Source organism: Xiphophorus couchianus, chromosome 15, assembly GCF_001444195.1.
Source record: "Xiphophorus couchianus chromosome 15, X_couchianus-1.0, whole genome shotgun sequence".
NCBI classification, from domain to species: Eukaryota; Metazoa; Chordata; class Actinopteri; order Cyprinodontiformes; family Poeciliidae; genus Xiphophorus; species Xiphophorus couchianus.
The window spans coordinates 6108675-6124425 of NC_040242.1; the positions used below are offsets into that span (position 1 = coordinate 6108675).

General features: G+C 36.0%; 1 protein-coding gene across 3 annotated transcripts in view; it reads left to right on the plus strand.

The window, feature by feature from the left end:
- Positions 1-15751, plus strand: part of LOC114158391 (regulator of G-protein signaling 6-like) — an 84108-nt gene that overhangs the window by 46696 nt on the left and 21661 nt on the right. For all 3 annotated transcript variants that reach the window (XM_028039821.1, XM_028039823.1, XM_028039824.1), the window contains one exon: positions 14603-14699. In XM_028039821.1, the coding sequence (XP_027895622.1) occupies positions 14603-14699 (97 nt within the window). The remainder of the gene's footprint in view (positions 1-14602; positions 14700-15751) is intronic.

A 15751-nucleotide genomic window follows, 5' to 3' on the forward strand; every position in this document is an offset into this window, starting at 1 on the left:
AAGCTCAACACTCATGTCAATTCATTCTTTCATTAAAAGTTACTTTTTATGGTGTTTTTGCTTTATTTGACGTTATGTAGCAAATAATAGAATCAGTAGTGAGAACAGCGTGTTCTAACTCTTATTTCATGCAATGTTCAGTCTGCTTACCCTTCATACAATTTTAATTTAAAAATTTTTTTCATATCATCTCTACATTCTCTGTCTCTTGTGTAACGACTGTTGGAAATTGATTTGCGGGCTCCAAACGGCTTTCAGCATGAAAAGCAGCAGCAACTGTACATTACTGCTTCATCCTGGGTAATTGCTGTGTAACTAGACTGGAAGTGGCTTTCCTTCTCCTCGGCTGTAGTTTTACTGCAGTGTGTTGTACATAAAAGACAGTCTTCCTACTCAAAGCTTTTAAAGTAAGTATATGAACCTTTGTGATGAAGTCGATGTGCACTTCCTGTCTACAAATCCCTGAACCTACTCACTTGCTCATTTGCAAAGTGCTTTCTGAAGCACACCTTGGTAAAACCTGCTTGTTAAATTCTGATCTCCCTTTGAGGGAGAATATATACCATGCATCTTTTGTACCTGATGGCAACTCAAAATGCCTCATTTATCTTAAAGGAGAGAAGCCTCAAGAGATAAACAAGTCTACAGAGGAAGACGGGAACACAGAAGGATGCAAGGGTGATATCTGGCTGCTTTGCCATCACACACTCAGCTTTTAGGTGGCCTGTCAAACCAATCAATGGCAGTATTCAGTCCAAGCTTGAAAAAGTAGACTCTCTCTACAATAGCAGAAGAAACCTGTTTTACCACCTTGAATATTAACATTGATGGCTTCCTTTTATTTCTCTGCTTTTACCTGCAGAAAGTAATCGATAGTAGATAAAATGGACCAGTCAGTTTAGGCTAAAGGTTATGGGTAAGTATAAGGTATAGATCTGTTTTATTTATCTCAGGTAGAATATGTGCAAGTTGTCTCAACTCTAATTGGTTCTCAGAGATGTTTTGTAGAAATGTTTTCTGGTTTATTATATTTCAGAACTCTTAATTGGCTTACTGGGCCCTTGGGTCGTCTTGTGTCTGGAAGTTCCAAAGAAAATGAGCAGTGATGTTAATTTATATAAAAAGACATACTGCAGTGTTTGAAGTAAGAAAATCACTATAACTTAATAGGTCATCCTTTAAAAGATAAAGAGCAAAGTGTAGGAAGCTATTTGCATCTTGAGTGCTACTATTATAAAGAATCTATTGTACAAATAAAAACAGCCAGTGGGTAATTAATTACAGGTGCTGAATGCTACATATTGTTTTTCTCCTATGGGAAGTTTTAACAGGTTGTTTCAGGAATAAAAGTGAGGTCCGGTAAAATACATACCATACATCTGGAAAGTATTTGCAGCAATTAACTTTTTCTATATTTTGTTTGATTAAAGCCTTAGTCCAAATTTTATCAAAGCTCTTTTCTCTACATGCAAATGCCCCATTTTGAATTTTGAGTGATTTGCAAATTCATTATCAATGGAAAATAAAGTTATTTTTCATTAATATAGAAAATAACATACATTTCTGACATTTTCTCAAATTCTCCATCGATTTGGTGACATATTTTGGACAATTATCTTGCTAAAACCCCCAATAGTGACTCATTTTCACTTTTTTTTTTTGGCAGAGTCCATATTTTTAAATATCCAGCTATTTCAAATATTTGAGCAAGCCATAATTCCCAGGGTCTTTGGAGAAGAAATGAGATTAAAACAAGGCCCCCAGCATGCCAGAGCCTCCACCAGACACAGAAGTGTGCATGAGTCATTTTTAAATGGATCCCATTGGAGTGTTTGTTGTCAAATATTAAATTATTTTCTAATCAAAGCAAATAATTCAAATTAGCATTCCAGTAAAGTTGAACAAACTCCTCATGTTGCATTTGTTAATTGGCATTTAAAAAGATTACAAACAAAACACCCATGTATAAATGTTTGTTTCCATACGAACGAGGAAAATGAACAGACTAAAGCTTTGAGACAAGTGGCAAATTCTCCAGTACTGTTCACATCATCTTCTTACCTCCGTTGAGGCGGGGCTCCATAAAAATGTTGGATTTAGTCTTTGATCTTCCCCTTGTAAACATTTTTTCCTTCTTTGGTAGATGTTTTTTAAAAAGTGAGAACAAGGGAAGAAAACATGAGCAAAGTAAAGAAATGTACAGAGGAACATGGTTTCACTACCATGTTGGTAGTGAAACATGGAAACGCCAAGAAGAGCCAGCGAGATGATCTTTTATTGAAATTTCAGCCTTTAATCCCACAAAGAGCTGGCCCTTTTGACAGTTTCTCAGATCTTAGTTTTCTCTGGTGCATGTTGAAACGGCATCCACCCTGCTTCCCAGAGTCGGGGTTACAAGACCTCGTGTCATGTCCATCAACACCGGTCTGTCATTCTTTAGTGCTGCCAGTGGGCTTTGATCAGACTCTGACTGCATCACATCTAACAGAAGCCAGATGTCTGTCCTTCACTGCTTTGCTATCAATGATGTGGAAATTTTAAATGATCTAAAGATAAATGAAGGACTAAACAATGCAGGATTTGTGTACGTAAGTCTGGCTCTTTTAAAGCAACTTTTTAAGGGATGTTGTGTCTCAGCCTGGTCTGATTATTTTAAGAGATGATAGAACAAAGTTTACACTCATCTAAAGGCTTTGCATAACTTTTTTTGGACATGTTTTGTTTATAGAAATGAACCTTCGGCTTCAACCTTTTATTATTTTTCAACACATATCTGTGGGGATTTAAAGAAGCATTTACTTTCTTTTTCTTCTAGTCTCTATAGGCACTTTGAGGACTCTCTGGGCCATCTTCAGAAATAATGAGTCCCATTTCCAACACCCACACACCACCTCCTTTGCTTTCATACAGACTAAGGTTTAAATTAAATCTGACAACTTATCAAGTTGAAGTATTTTGTTACAGCCATGCTTTCAGCGCAGTGAGACTTGACTGGAAACGGTGTTGCCATTCATGACACAGAACAGAGAATGTTTCAGGTTACTCATTAAGCAAATGTGAACTTGATTGGTTTGGTGTATTTAGTATAAAGTATTAATATAAGCTGAAATATATTAGAACCATGCTTTTTTAAAAAGTCGTACATATTCATCTTGTGGTTGAAATATTTGAAGTTGTTTTGAATGTGTGGAGGCAGTGTCAAGTTGATACGCACGGCTGCATTGTAATAAACTACAAATGCTTCTCTGCACGTTTTTATCTGAGGTTTGGGGAGACACGAGAATAAAAAACGTATTGCCAAGCATTCTGCTGTAGAAAAATAATTGTCAGTGATAATGTTGTTCTGAAAGATTTTAAGATTAATGAGATATCAACAAGCTTCAAGAAGAGTCCTAACAAGCCCAAAATGAGTAAGGCTTTGATTTCCTTCCTTTGTCAAGGTTTTTGTTGTGTCTGGAGCTCTTTACATTTTAGCTGAGATAAAAAGGTTTTAATGAGTGCTCTCACTCAGTTTGTGCAGCAGGGGAGCGCCAGTTCTAAACTAATGAATTTAGCCAACAAGTGCTGATGGAAGAAGGGGAAAAAATAATTCTCTGGAGGGAAAATCCTCTCTGCTTCTTATTGTTGGTTTTACTTTTTTAATGCAGTTTCTCATAAATCACTTTTGTGAATTGGCATTAATGGTCAAGTTGGCAAAGGAACTATTTAATGTGACAAACTTTAAAGCTGCATGTAAGCCTTTTCTTCAAAAGGAAGTAGAAAAACACAGTTCTTCTGTAAATTGCACAAAAGGAAATAATGCATGCAGTAAAAAGTCATGAAAAATAAAAACATGTATCTATTCTCTGATATGTTTTGTATAAACATCATTATGCAAATGCAATTCCCACCATGACACGTTGCTGCCAGCACCACCAAGTCAATTTTATTTGTACAGTACATTTCAGTAACAGGGCAATTCACAGTCCTTTACATGATTAAAGTAAATAAGCCAACCAAGCAAAGCATTATATTACAGTGGAAAAATAAAATGACAGGCAGAAAAGCAGACAATTTATGTTCCGGTTATTAATCAAGGAAGATTGTGTTCCTTTAATCTTGATTTAAAGGAACACACTGTGTCAGTATTTTTTCAGTTTTCTGGATATTTGTTCCGCATTGGAGGAGCATAAAAACCGAATGCTGCTTCTTCATACTTGGTTCTGATTCTGGGGATGCAGAGTAGACCAGAACCAGAAGACTTGAGAGGTCTGGAAGGTTGATAAAACAAATTATATTAAATGCATGTTGGGACTAAACCATTCAGTGATTTATATACTAAATCATTGGCTCTGAGAGTGCCACTGTGAAACTTAATTTTCTTATCAAACGGAGGATGTTGGAAGGTGAAAAGTTTCTAATTCAGCTCAGACCCCAAATCTTTAAATGTCTCCAAGAAAGCTGAAGATGAGGAATTTTTTTAAGTGTCAGTGAGTTCAAGTATACATGCAAATCAACAAAGGAATCACTTGATCAGAAGAAGATATTTTTAAAAGCTTTTCAGAGTCCAGTACAAAAGCTGTGGAGTGATCTGAAGAGGGCTGTGATTAAAAAAAAAAATCTGTTTAATCGTGGTCTCTTTTCTTTACAGCACACAAATCGTGACTTTTACACTTTAGGATCCATACAACTCTGGTGTTCCTGCTGACAAACCAGATTCAAATAGTTAAATTACCTTCACTTGAGGTCAAGTTCTCCAGACACTTTCATTCATTTTAATAATTTCATCTGATTAAAAAGAATGTCCATTCATTTTAATCAGATGGGATGAATTTTAGGCTTTATGATCCAACAGAAATTTTGAAGGTGGTTTGGGAAAAGGAGGGAAAAAATTATAATTGTAGAATTTGGTAGTGAAACATGGAAAATTCACTTTAACTTCTGCTCAGTTGATGGGACCACAGCCATCTCTCCATAATTTTAAATCTCACTAGTTTCTAAACGATTAAGCACATCTGAGATGAATGAAAACTACATTGTTTCATACAGTTTTAATTAAAATGTGTTTAAAAACTTAGTGGAGCATATAACTGCGTAAACAGTGTGTCAGAAAGACGAGTAGAAATCTTAGCTGCATAATGTCAGATTGTAGAGAGTTGGAGATAATTGGTTTGGATTGTTGGATCAATTTTGCTGCTTCCACTAATTGGTGAGACGTTTCAGTCCATTGAGGTTAGAAATATAATTTAAGCAAACTTTGAATGATGCTAACATTTCCTGTCATAAGGATGAAACAAAGATCTGTTGATCTCAGCTGCAGCTTCTGCTTGAAAATGAGAAACTTTGAATATTTCTCTAATTATTCCTGGGATATTTTTAAGTGACCAAGCATTCAGGTGGAGAATCTGCAGACTTGCAATTTTCAATGTCTAACATGTTTATCTTTCTACAATTAAGTTGTGTATGCTAACATTGTATTTTAATTTGAAATAAATCTATAAAACTACAAGCAATCAATGAAACCAATTAAAAAGAGGACCAGACTGAGTTATGAGGCCACACATTACACTTTAGTTTGTGACTGTTCTTCAAGGGCGAACCTGATCAACAGACCATTAAAAGTGTCGCAGTCTTTGAGCAGGCCTCTAAACCAGCACCCCTCCGCTGATAATGAGAAGAATTGTTTTTAGAAAGAGACAAAGGACTAAATTCCACTGAGAATTGGCTAAAAACATGGCTTGACACTTACAATGAAAGCAATTGTTCTCTTGGGATTTCAACAGGGATGGATTTCCAGATTTGTTTCCAACGGCAATCGGTGCCCTTTCTCAACTTTCATGCAGAATATTACTCATATTCACTTCCTGTGACTGGAGTTGAACTCTTTCAAATTTGCATTATTTATTATCATGCAATTATGACCAAGTAGAATTGTTTTGTTTAGGCTTACTGACAAGTTTTTGTTCACCGTCCAGTGGTATGGACAACCTTCTAATGTCAGACAAACATCAATCTTCTTTAAATTGTTTTTTTTTTTATTGGCTAACTTTACAATCATTCACTATTTTTAGTGAATGATCTAGCAAGGTTTCCCTCAGTGTATTAGAAACTAAGCCTGACCAATTTAGAAAAGAATGAACTAGAATTTCACTGAACATCTCTTGATTCAGGGAGGATGACTACAAATGCATGCCACACTTTTCAGATTTGTATTTCTAAAACAAACTTAATATCTGGCATAGCCTTTCTTATATTCTGCACTGTGTTGGTCAATGTCAAAAACATCAGTTACGCTTATTGCAGTTTGCAGTTATGGGAAAATAGAGCTCAATACGTAAAAAAGCTTTACAACAAACTTGGGGTTTATTTTAAGCAGATTTTTAAAATTAATTTTGTAGGTGTTAAAGTCTGCATTTGTATTCAGAATAGAAAACACTTTTCAAGGTTGCCGAAGTCATACACACCATTATGCAGATTTAAAGAATCGTTATTTTTCCACAGGCCACTCTAGATGAATTGCACGGCATTCATTGTGACAAATTATTACGTTTCTCTCCCTAATCTGCTCCACACCGTTGCTCAAATTACAGCCTTTCTCTCATTTTATCAAAGTCAAAAAGTGAAAGATTGTTGATGTTTTTCCCCTCCATCCATACGCAAATCGATCAACTACTGTTAAATGGTTTGCAGCTCTATTTTTGCAAAGACAAATCTTAACATTCACTTGAAAAGCCTGAAAAATGACTTTGGGGTGGGATCAGCTGTGGTAAAGCCATCCTGTTGTCATTATGCTTCCATTAAGAGTCGCGTCGCCCTGCTGCCAGATGCATCGGGCTGAAACCAGCAGGACTCATCATCGCTGTCACACAGCCGCCGCTTCTGACCTTCAGACGTGAACCTGTGCTCTCCTCAGGCGATCAGTTTTACCACCTCACTGATGAGTCATTACACCCACTCTGAAAACCTCAAGTCATTTTTTGTGTGACGGTGTGCACTAACATGACACACACACACCAATTTTTGATGGAAGTCACCACATTTAATATATTTGCAGCTAATTTTACCTTTGCCTAGTTGGCATGGTGATTCTTGTCTCAAATGAAGAAGGATATTGTCTTGCATGAGATATGAATAAAGTACTTTTATGTCAAATTCTCAGGGAAGCATAATCACAATATTGGTGTGCTCAGACTTGAGCAATTTCCGTTTGAAAAAAGATTTGTAATCTGGACTTCACTATTGTACATCTGAATACAAAATATGCATTTAATTTCCTAGTAATGATATATTGTGAAAATGTGATTAATATTTTTACATATTAAATCTCATTAGTGATATGCAACAGTAACACAAGACATTATTTCAGGTTAAAATGATAACCTTTTTTATAACCTTCAAATAGTTGGACATTAAAATATCCACAAATTGCAGTGACTACATTGTCTTCATGGAGTAACTGAATTAATGACTTAAAATGCTAATTTTGTAGACAATTAAATAAGATTCATTAATAAAACATTACACTGGTACATAGTAGAATTTTGAAGACATTGTAAACAATTTAGAAATAATTTTGAAAGCTGTAATTCGGAAAAACAAACCCCAAAAATTTGGCTTCATCTCCTTCAAGTCCTATGTGGTGACAATACATATTGTTTGATTTTAAAACCAAACTCAAAGAATCTCCTGATGATGAAGAGGTGATCAGGAATTGGTTCTGGGTATGATAAAACTTAAGCGTATGGTAACAAACGGGGCTGGGTGATTTTTATTTTTTTTTTCTAGCAGCTTAGATCATGACACTTATCTAAGCTGCTAGAAATAAGGACGTTAATCAAATTTTCTAAATTAGGTTTAGAGGTTAAAAATAAGATTATGTCAAATTCACATGCTTTTCTGAGGATGTTGGTTATTCATAGACATTCTGGTGAAGAGACTGCTGTCCTTTGACTGTGCGTGCAAATGGCAATTTAATGATTGCTTGAATTTGGCTGCTATGTGTTTTTAATTGAATATGTATGTAATTATATGTGAATTTGAAGATGAATTGCATGTTAATTTCAATTGAACTGAATATGAATCTTTTTAAAATGCATGTACACAAGTTGCATTAGTTTTATAGGAATAAGTTGCAATAAAAACAGAATGTTTTGTCTCTACTTCAAAGTCTTGTCTTGTTTTAAGAACGAAGATGGTCTGAAAGATTTTTTAAAAATCTAGGCTCTATTAGAAAAAGTGCATTCTAAAAGGAAAAAAGTTGTTTTTCATTTTGCAGCATAAAAGGATTTTATGAGCTCATATTTTGGACTTAGTCTGTAGCTAAAATTCCAGTTTGCTAAGATCATTTTAATATATATTTATGAAATCATGAAATACAGAGAGACATTTCATAAAGTGGCTTTATTCTTGCATCTGAAGGAAAAACAAACTCCCCACACACACTGTTCTTGGATAATTTTTAGCAAAAAGACTAATGCAATGCTGTACAATGCATATAATGAATAAATAAAATCTCTGGAATGAGTTTTGGGAGTCCTAATCTTAAAATTGTGTGAGATTGTAATGTGGCTTACAGTGAAGAAAGTGTTATATGTGGCTTCACAGAAACCTTTAGGCTCTGACTCTAGGAGGCAGGAAACTGGCAGGAAGTTTTAAATTGTAGAAAAATGCTGATGTCAGAAAGTAACTCCTCCCTCAATCTTCAATGGTGTATTTAAACTCATAATTTATTTTTTATTTTCACTAAAGAGCTGAAAGATAAATTGTTATTATATGACTTGGAAAATATTTTTTCATTGGATTTTCCTAAGCTATTGTGGATATTAAAAATGGAATAACTCGGACAGAAATATAATGCAGCTGTAATTGCAGCTATAAAACCTTCCATCTTTTCCGGTTGCTCTCAATAATTGCACTCTCCTATTCCGTAGTCCTTTTGTGGGCTCTTGACCTTTTGTGAGTGTTGTAAGTGCCATTGAAAGCACTGAGAAACATGCTGCAATCAGTTGATTGAGCAGGAACTTATGAAGATAATTTGCAGATGTACTAATGTTTTAATATTTTTTTTTTTTAAGTTGAGGTGTACTTAAACTTGTCACAGTTTTTTTTTTTAATCACTTGGAGAATAAAATGTGAGCCTACACACACCCACACACAATTTTATCTTCATAAGCAGCTGGATTTAAATGATTATGAGGATATTTGTTGTGATAAATCCTCTTGCTAAAACTCAGATTTTGAGTTTCTTCACAGATTATGAAATAGAGTGCACTCAGTGTCCATGCCGGCAGTTTAAAGTGGGCTACAAGTTTGGCTGCAGTCGTGATTTCACTGCTTGGATCTGCCTGTAGCATTTCTTTTGAGAACCTCTCTTAAGATGTTGTGTAACCAAGCATTTGGTGAGTCAGCCTATTATTTATACTGAAATTAGAGGAAAAGCATGCCCTACATTTGACAAGGGAATCATAAGAACTTGTTGGTTTGAAAATTCGGAGTAAGAAATGAAGTATGCAAATGTGGTTTGTAGTGCAGTCTATTTGATTGCTAGTTGTGTCTGCTTGTTTTCAGCCATTGATCAGGCAGCATGTGCAACCTCATGGCTCAGAGGAGCTAATTTTCTTTTCTCCACTAAAATGCAGTGCCTAGGTAGGTAGCACAGCTCAGAAATTGTTGGCCCTTGTGGCCATGGCTGACATTTTCTCTCTCAGCAGGATGTATACCTGCTTCATTATGAAGACAGTCTGTCTTCTCTCTCACAGATTTTCCTTTGTGCCCAGAAAGGCTAATTGCAGCTGTTTCAGGGTCAGGGATTCAGAGGGGGGCTGCTTTACACTAACATGTACTTTTGTTGGCCTGCACTGCATGAATTTGAGAGGGCATGCTAGGCTTCAGACTAAGCTGTAAGTTGTTATGGCATCTTGGCATAAGTTTATATGACCAGCTGAGGAGGCCATTATCTTTTCAAATGCCCTTATTGGGTAAATTAGTTGATGTAGAAACTGACAGCCAAGCAACTCACATATGAGAAAATTTTGAAATTGTATATTGGCTTAGAAAAAATATTCACGGCCCTAAAATTTTGTCACATTTTGACAAACACATATTCTGAGGTGTTTGATGGGCAATCATAAAAAGTTGCTTAATTGTGGCGTGAAAATAAAGAGAATAAAAAGATCCAACACTATGGTGTGGTCTTTGTATTTAGATTGGTCAATACTTTGTAGACCCGTCAGTTTTGCAAATGTAGAAATGTTTTCCCCAAAATGAATGCTCAGTCAGATTGGATTTAAAGTATCTGTAATCATCGCTTTTCTGGTTTCCCACAGATTTTAAGTTGAATGCAGAGCTGAACTTGCACTGGGCCATTCAAGCACATGCTCTAATCCAAACCACCCCACTGTAACTCTGGCTATAGATCTGGGGTTTATTTGCTACTGGAAGGTGAAGCTCTCCATCAAAATTTTTGTCGCCGCAAACGGGTTTTCTTCCAGGGTTGCTTTTCTCTTCCTCTCGTATGAAACAGCTTTTTGCCTTTACAAAATGAAGTGTTAATTAATTTCTCATTAGTTTGTCTTATTCATTTTCTGTTGTAATTTGCAACACGCTCGCTGTGCAAAGCTGTTTTGGTGGAAAGAAATAGATCGGTCATGACAGCAGAAACCATTAAAGTCATTTGAGCTTTTTTCCCCTCACCATCAAGGTCCCTAGAATCCTATAATCATACTGATTGTGAAGCACAGCGTTTAGCAGCCTGTGCCTCTGCTTGTCCAGTTGGGCTTCTTTCTTGGACAACAAAAGACGAGGAGAGTAAGAGCAGTCTGATGGCCAGTGAGGTAAAAGAGGAATGCTTTTCTTTTAAATCTTACCCTGGTTGGAAGCATCTGAGTTGAAAAGTGAACAAAATGTGCTTTTGAGCTTTTGTTCCGTAAATTACCCCTTTTTTAATCCTGAGAAATGTATTTAGCAGGCTAAGAAACTACATAATATAGTGTAATTATAACTGCAAGCCCTTTTTAATCAATCATGGTAAAATAAGCTTGTTTAAACTTGGAATAAAACACTTAACTATCACCTGGGTTTTTTCCCCTATTATTTCTGAGCATCATTATAATGTTGTTCAGCCATCAAACACATTTTTCTTTGACTCATTCATGCATATTTGAGAAATCCTTGACTCTGTCATTCTCATTTTCAACGACATGTTCAGAAAACATTAAAACATCATACAACAGAATATCATACGGAAGAATCTCAAGCAGAAAACAGAAAAATATAATAAAACAGAGAAAAAAATACAAATACAACCATGATCATATTGACTAAACATGCTATAATACACATAAGTCAACAATTTTTAAAACCAGGTACATTGCTAGCTCATATGACCTGTTAAAGAGCTAGCAAAGATACAAGTGAGTGAAGAGAACTTTCTCGACATGGTGACTGGACTTAAAAAAATTGCTGAAATCTTCCACCATCCAGAGGGAGTTTGGAGTAGAGCTGCTGCTCTTTCACACCAGAATCGGTTGTTGTGATGGTTTGAGTACCTTTACATCTCCTGGGCACCTTTTTTTGGAAGATTTTCCAGCAATTTCCCAAAGGAAGAAGACCCCAGAGTGGATCTAAAACTCTGGGAGGAGACTAAAATAATCTGTTTTGGCTTGGGGACAAATTTGGAAAGTATCACTGAGAATAAATATATCTTGGTTTCCCCCATAGACCTGACAGGCACAGGAGGCAGATTTGATGTAGTAGGTTCAAAAACTTTACAACAATTTTATGTTTTGTCAGAAAAAACTAGAAAATACTTGTGACATGGTTGCAAAAGTTCGCTGAGGCGACGTCCTGGATAAGTGGCATCTACAGAAGTTGAGAAAGAAACCATGTTTTCAGTTGTGAAAGCTAAATTTTAGTGGGGACTATTTTCATGACTACACACTATCTATGAGGAAATAAAATGAACTACTTGATTAGTGTAACAAAAAAATGACACATTTTCTGTTGGTTAAATATATCGTACAGTAATTGTCTATAGCAGCGTGCTCTACTGTTTACTGGCTTTCACATTATATCCCTAAAGCTTAAAGGGTCACAACTCTGCAGAAAATGTACCATCCAACACATTTGGTGAGACCCCAGTGAATCTGAATGTGTTCTCATTAAGAGCTTGTTGTATGCATGTCCGAGTGTGCACATGTTTTTGTTCCAATGAAATTTATTTTGATCAAGTGCACTTGAGGGAGGAAAAAAAACACAGATCCCTTTCTCATCCTCAGAGGTCAGCATTTGATTCAGGGTTTAAATATAGCTGCTGAGTGGTGTGTTAGTTTGCGATAGCTGTCTCCAAAGCGACCATCTTCTCACTTCCCACTCTCTGACGCAGACAAAAAGCATCTGTGCAGAGAGGCGGTGTCAACCTTGCAATCAAAACCAAAGTACATCAAAGTATCATCTCAGTACTTCAGTACAAAGTGGGAATGTTATTAAGTGGGAATGTTATTCCACATCTGTGTGCTCATTAAAGGGCCACAAGCATGAACTGTTCAACTGAAATCCATCTTATATCACAAGAATGCCCGTATCTAAGCTACAAATCTCAGTTTATGTGATAGTTCTGTTTGCTTATCGCTATGAAATGCTAGTACTCTGTAACTAGAGAGGTCCAATTTAATTAGGACTGTGTTGTATATCAGAGCAAAGACAATTGAGTTACAGATTACTCTGTATATGAACACTCCAGATGCTGGAACAGAACTTTGATTTCAGAAGTTAATCCAGTTCAAAAGCCGAGATAGGCTGAAGGGTATCATTGTACTAAACAGAGCTAAATGAATCCAAAGATGAGGGTAAAAAACAAATAATGCTTACATTAATGAAATCTGTGGCCTGCTTTGATTTGAAGTGTTTATTTTTTATTGAAAAATCTCAGGGTATATTTAATGTCAAATCTATTACCTGATATTCTCGCTGGACAAAAATAAAAACACAGAGAGACGGTTAAATTTCTTGCAATTGAACGTAGAACTCTGCCCAGGGACATCTCCTTATCTCTGTCTCCGGACCAGTTCTAACGTGCTCCTTTGCAATTGCATATTTATTACATTGAGGCGTGGTTTAAGTTACAAATCATTTGCATAGAAGGAGCGGCAAACACAAAACACAGTTGTCAACATAGAGTCAGTCACAAGTCACTACTTAAACAATGGCGCCATTCTGCATTTCCAGTTTCCGAGATTCTTTGGATCAGCTCCTGTCCCCCTCTGGGTTGTAAACTTCAGTTCTCGTGTCCCTCTAGGTCATAAAACTTTGACCCTTAGTCTTTGATGTCTCCTGTTAGGTGTCACTCTTATCTTCAGGCCATCTGTCTCCCAATTCGGCTTGCTTCCTGCTGCTAAAGGCACACAGACTCCAAGAACAGACCATAGTTTCTCACAGTCCTAAGTATTTATATTTGTAATTAAAATAAAAACCTATCAATAACTCATGAGCTTGGTACTAAAACAACAAAGGAATATGAGAGGTAGACATGGTGCAGATGTGAGATGAAAAATGTTCCCATAAGGAATATAAATGTCTTTGTTTTGGGCTTTGTGTTAGCCGCCTGTACTCTGCCTCATGCAATATCTACGTCTGCACAAACCAAGTAAGTTGTGTTTCTAGACGGTATTGTTTTGATAGTCTATGTTGCTATTGTTTTTAATGAGAATAAAGTCCTCAAATTAAATTTGGACGGTCTATTTAGGGCTTAGCAACGCATAATATGTATCGTGAACTAAACGACTTTCATTTAAGATGAGTTCCCACCGTTTATCATCCATCTTTGATGAAATCTTTAGTCACAGAAGAAAATTTCTCTTTATGAGCTTGTAACAGTGTTCTGTGGTCTCAGTGGGAAAAGTAAACTGACCACAAAAAAGATGACTGACGACAAATATGAAGCGATGGCAGACATTTTCCTTCTACAGGTGCCTCTTTTTCCTCTACCTCCATTTAACATCAACTAAGAGAACTATATTAAAATTCATTCATTGATTCACACAATTTTTATCAGGTTCTTTTCTTCCCTTTTGATATATCATAACTTGTTTGCATTAAATGTGGCTCTGATCCCCATATGGAGTAGTTGGTTCTTATGAAACATTTCTGAAACAAAGATTTAATAAAAATCTTATGCTGGGAGATGATGTTTAATGGCGTCGCATAATCACAGAAAGTCAGCAGGACACACATCTCCCTCCTTATATTCAGCTTTTCTTCTGGTCTAATAATCATGAACTATTACCTGTACACTAAATTAACAATTCAAAATCAGTCACCTTATGACCACAGTGTAAATAATGTATATGTCAGACTTGTAATTAGAGTATGGCTAACCAACACAGAGACTAATGTCCTAGTAAATGCATTCTGGCAGCACTTCATAAAAAACTTTATGCACCTAAGTAGATTCTGTTTGCGTGTTTTTACATGCAGCATGGTGAGGCTGAACTAAGGTGAAATTAGGCCAATAAGCAAACTTTATATTAAATAGTAGCCCACTTAAAACATCCTATTTTTTAACAATTTGGCTTGTTCATGTTTAGCCGTTTCGCCTTCTCAATTTCTTCGGTGTTTTTCTCCTCAGATTGAAGATATTGTCACTCTCATCCAGGACGAGACAGAAGGCCTGCCCATCAGAACCGTCAAAAGTTTCATGACTAAGATCCCCAGTGTTGTTACAGGTAAGAAATGGAGTGAAGAAAGTATTTGGCGGAAATGACAGAGTTGGACTGACAGGCTCTGCATGGTACAAACATTACCTGCAGAGATACACAACTGGATGACAGTAAATGTCTGGTGAACAGACAAAACGACATCCTGGGGAATGCTCAGTTCTTTAGTTCAGCATTTTTCTTGGAAAGCTTAAAAGCTGTGAGAAAACCTCTTTTCTCTTTTTATTCCTCTGTAACTTGTCAGAGGGAACAAGTTTAACACTTTTCAATGGGTCGCCATCAAAATGACTTCTAGTCATAAAAGAGTTATTTTTTTAAATATGGCTTTTCCAACAAAACTCACTAGTCAGCTGTGAATAGTTCAACTTACTGCCCTGCTTTAAACCTGCCAGTAAGCCAAATTCTCCTACTCTAGGAAACCGTAGGCTAAACTATTGTGTCAAGATTAATACCTTCTAGGAATGCTTTTTTTGCACACTCTAACATAAAATGTTATAAATTTATAAATGTTATGTAAATTATAAAATAATTCTGAAATACGAAATTTTGGAGCCACTCAGTGTTACCTTCCTATTTCTCCTTGAAATGCTTCCTGAGTTGCTAATGAATTAATTTGACATAATTGAGATTTCACACTACTTTTATTGAAAATATCTCAAATGATTAAGCCATGGCTAGAAGATGATTATTTAAAAGACCAGCTAGAGGAATTTGACTAAGACCCAGAACTTGACAAGCTACATTTACATTTTCACTTCTGTGATAGAAACATATATATATGATCTTTGTGTATCTTTGGAGCCAAAGCGGCGGCGCTGTCAAATGTGAAATTTTACTACAGCAGCTAAAGAAGAATAGTTGGGGAAATAAACTGAAGCCAGTTTGGTTTCCAGTTTGGAACTGAATGTTTAAGATGACTTTCAAACAAAATGTGCCAGAAGTTTTTGCTGTTATGTTTTTCGAAATGTGCGAATCTGTTAATTTGGTTTCGATAAAGATATCGAAATCAAGTAGCTGCTGAAACAAACATTTACCCAATTTGAAGTCATATTGTTGCATAA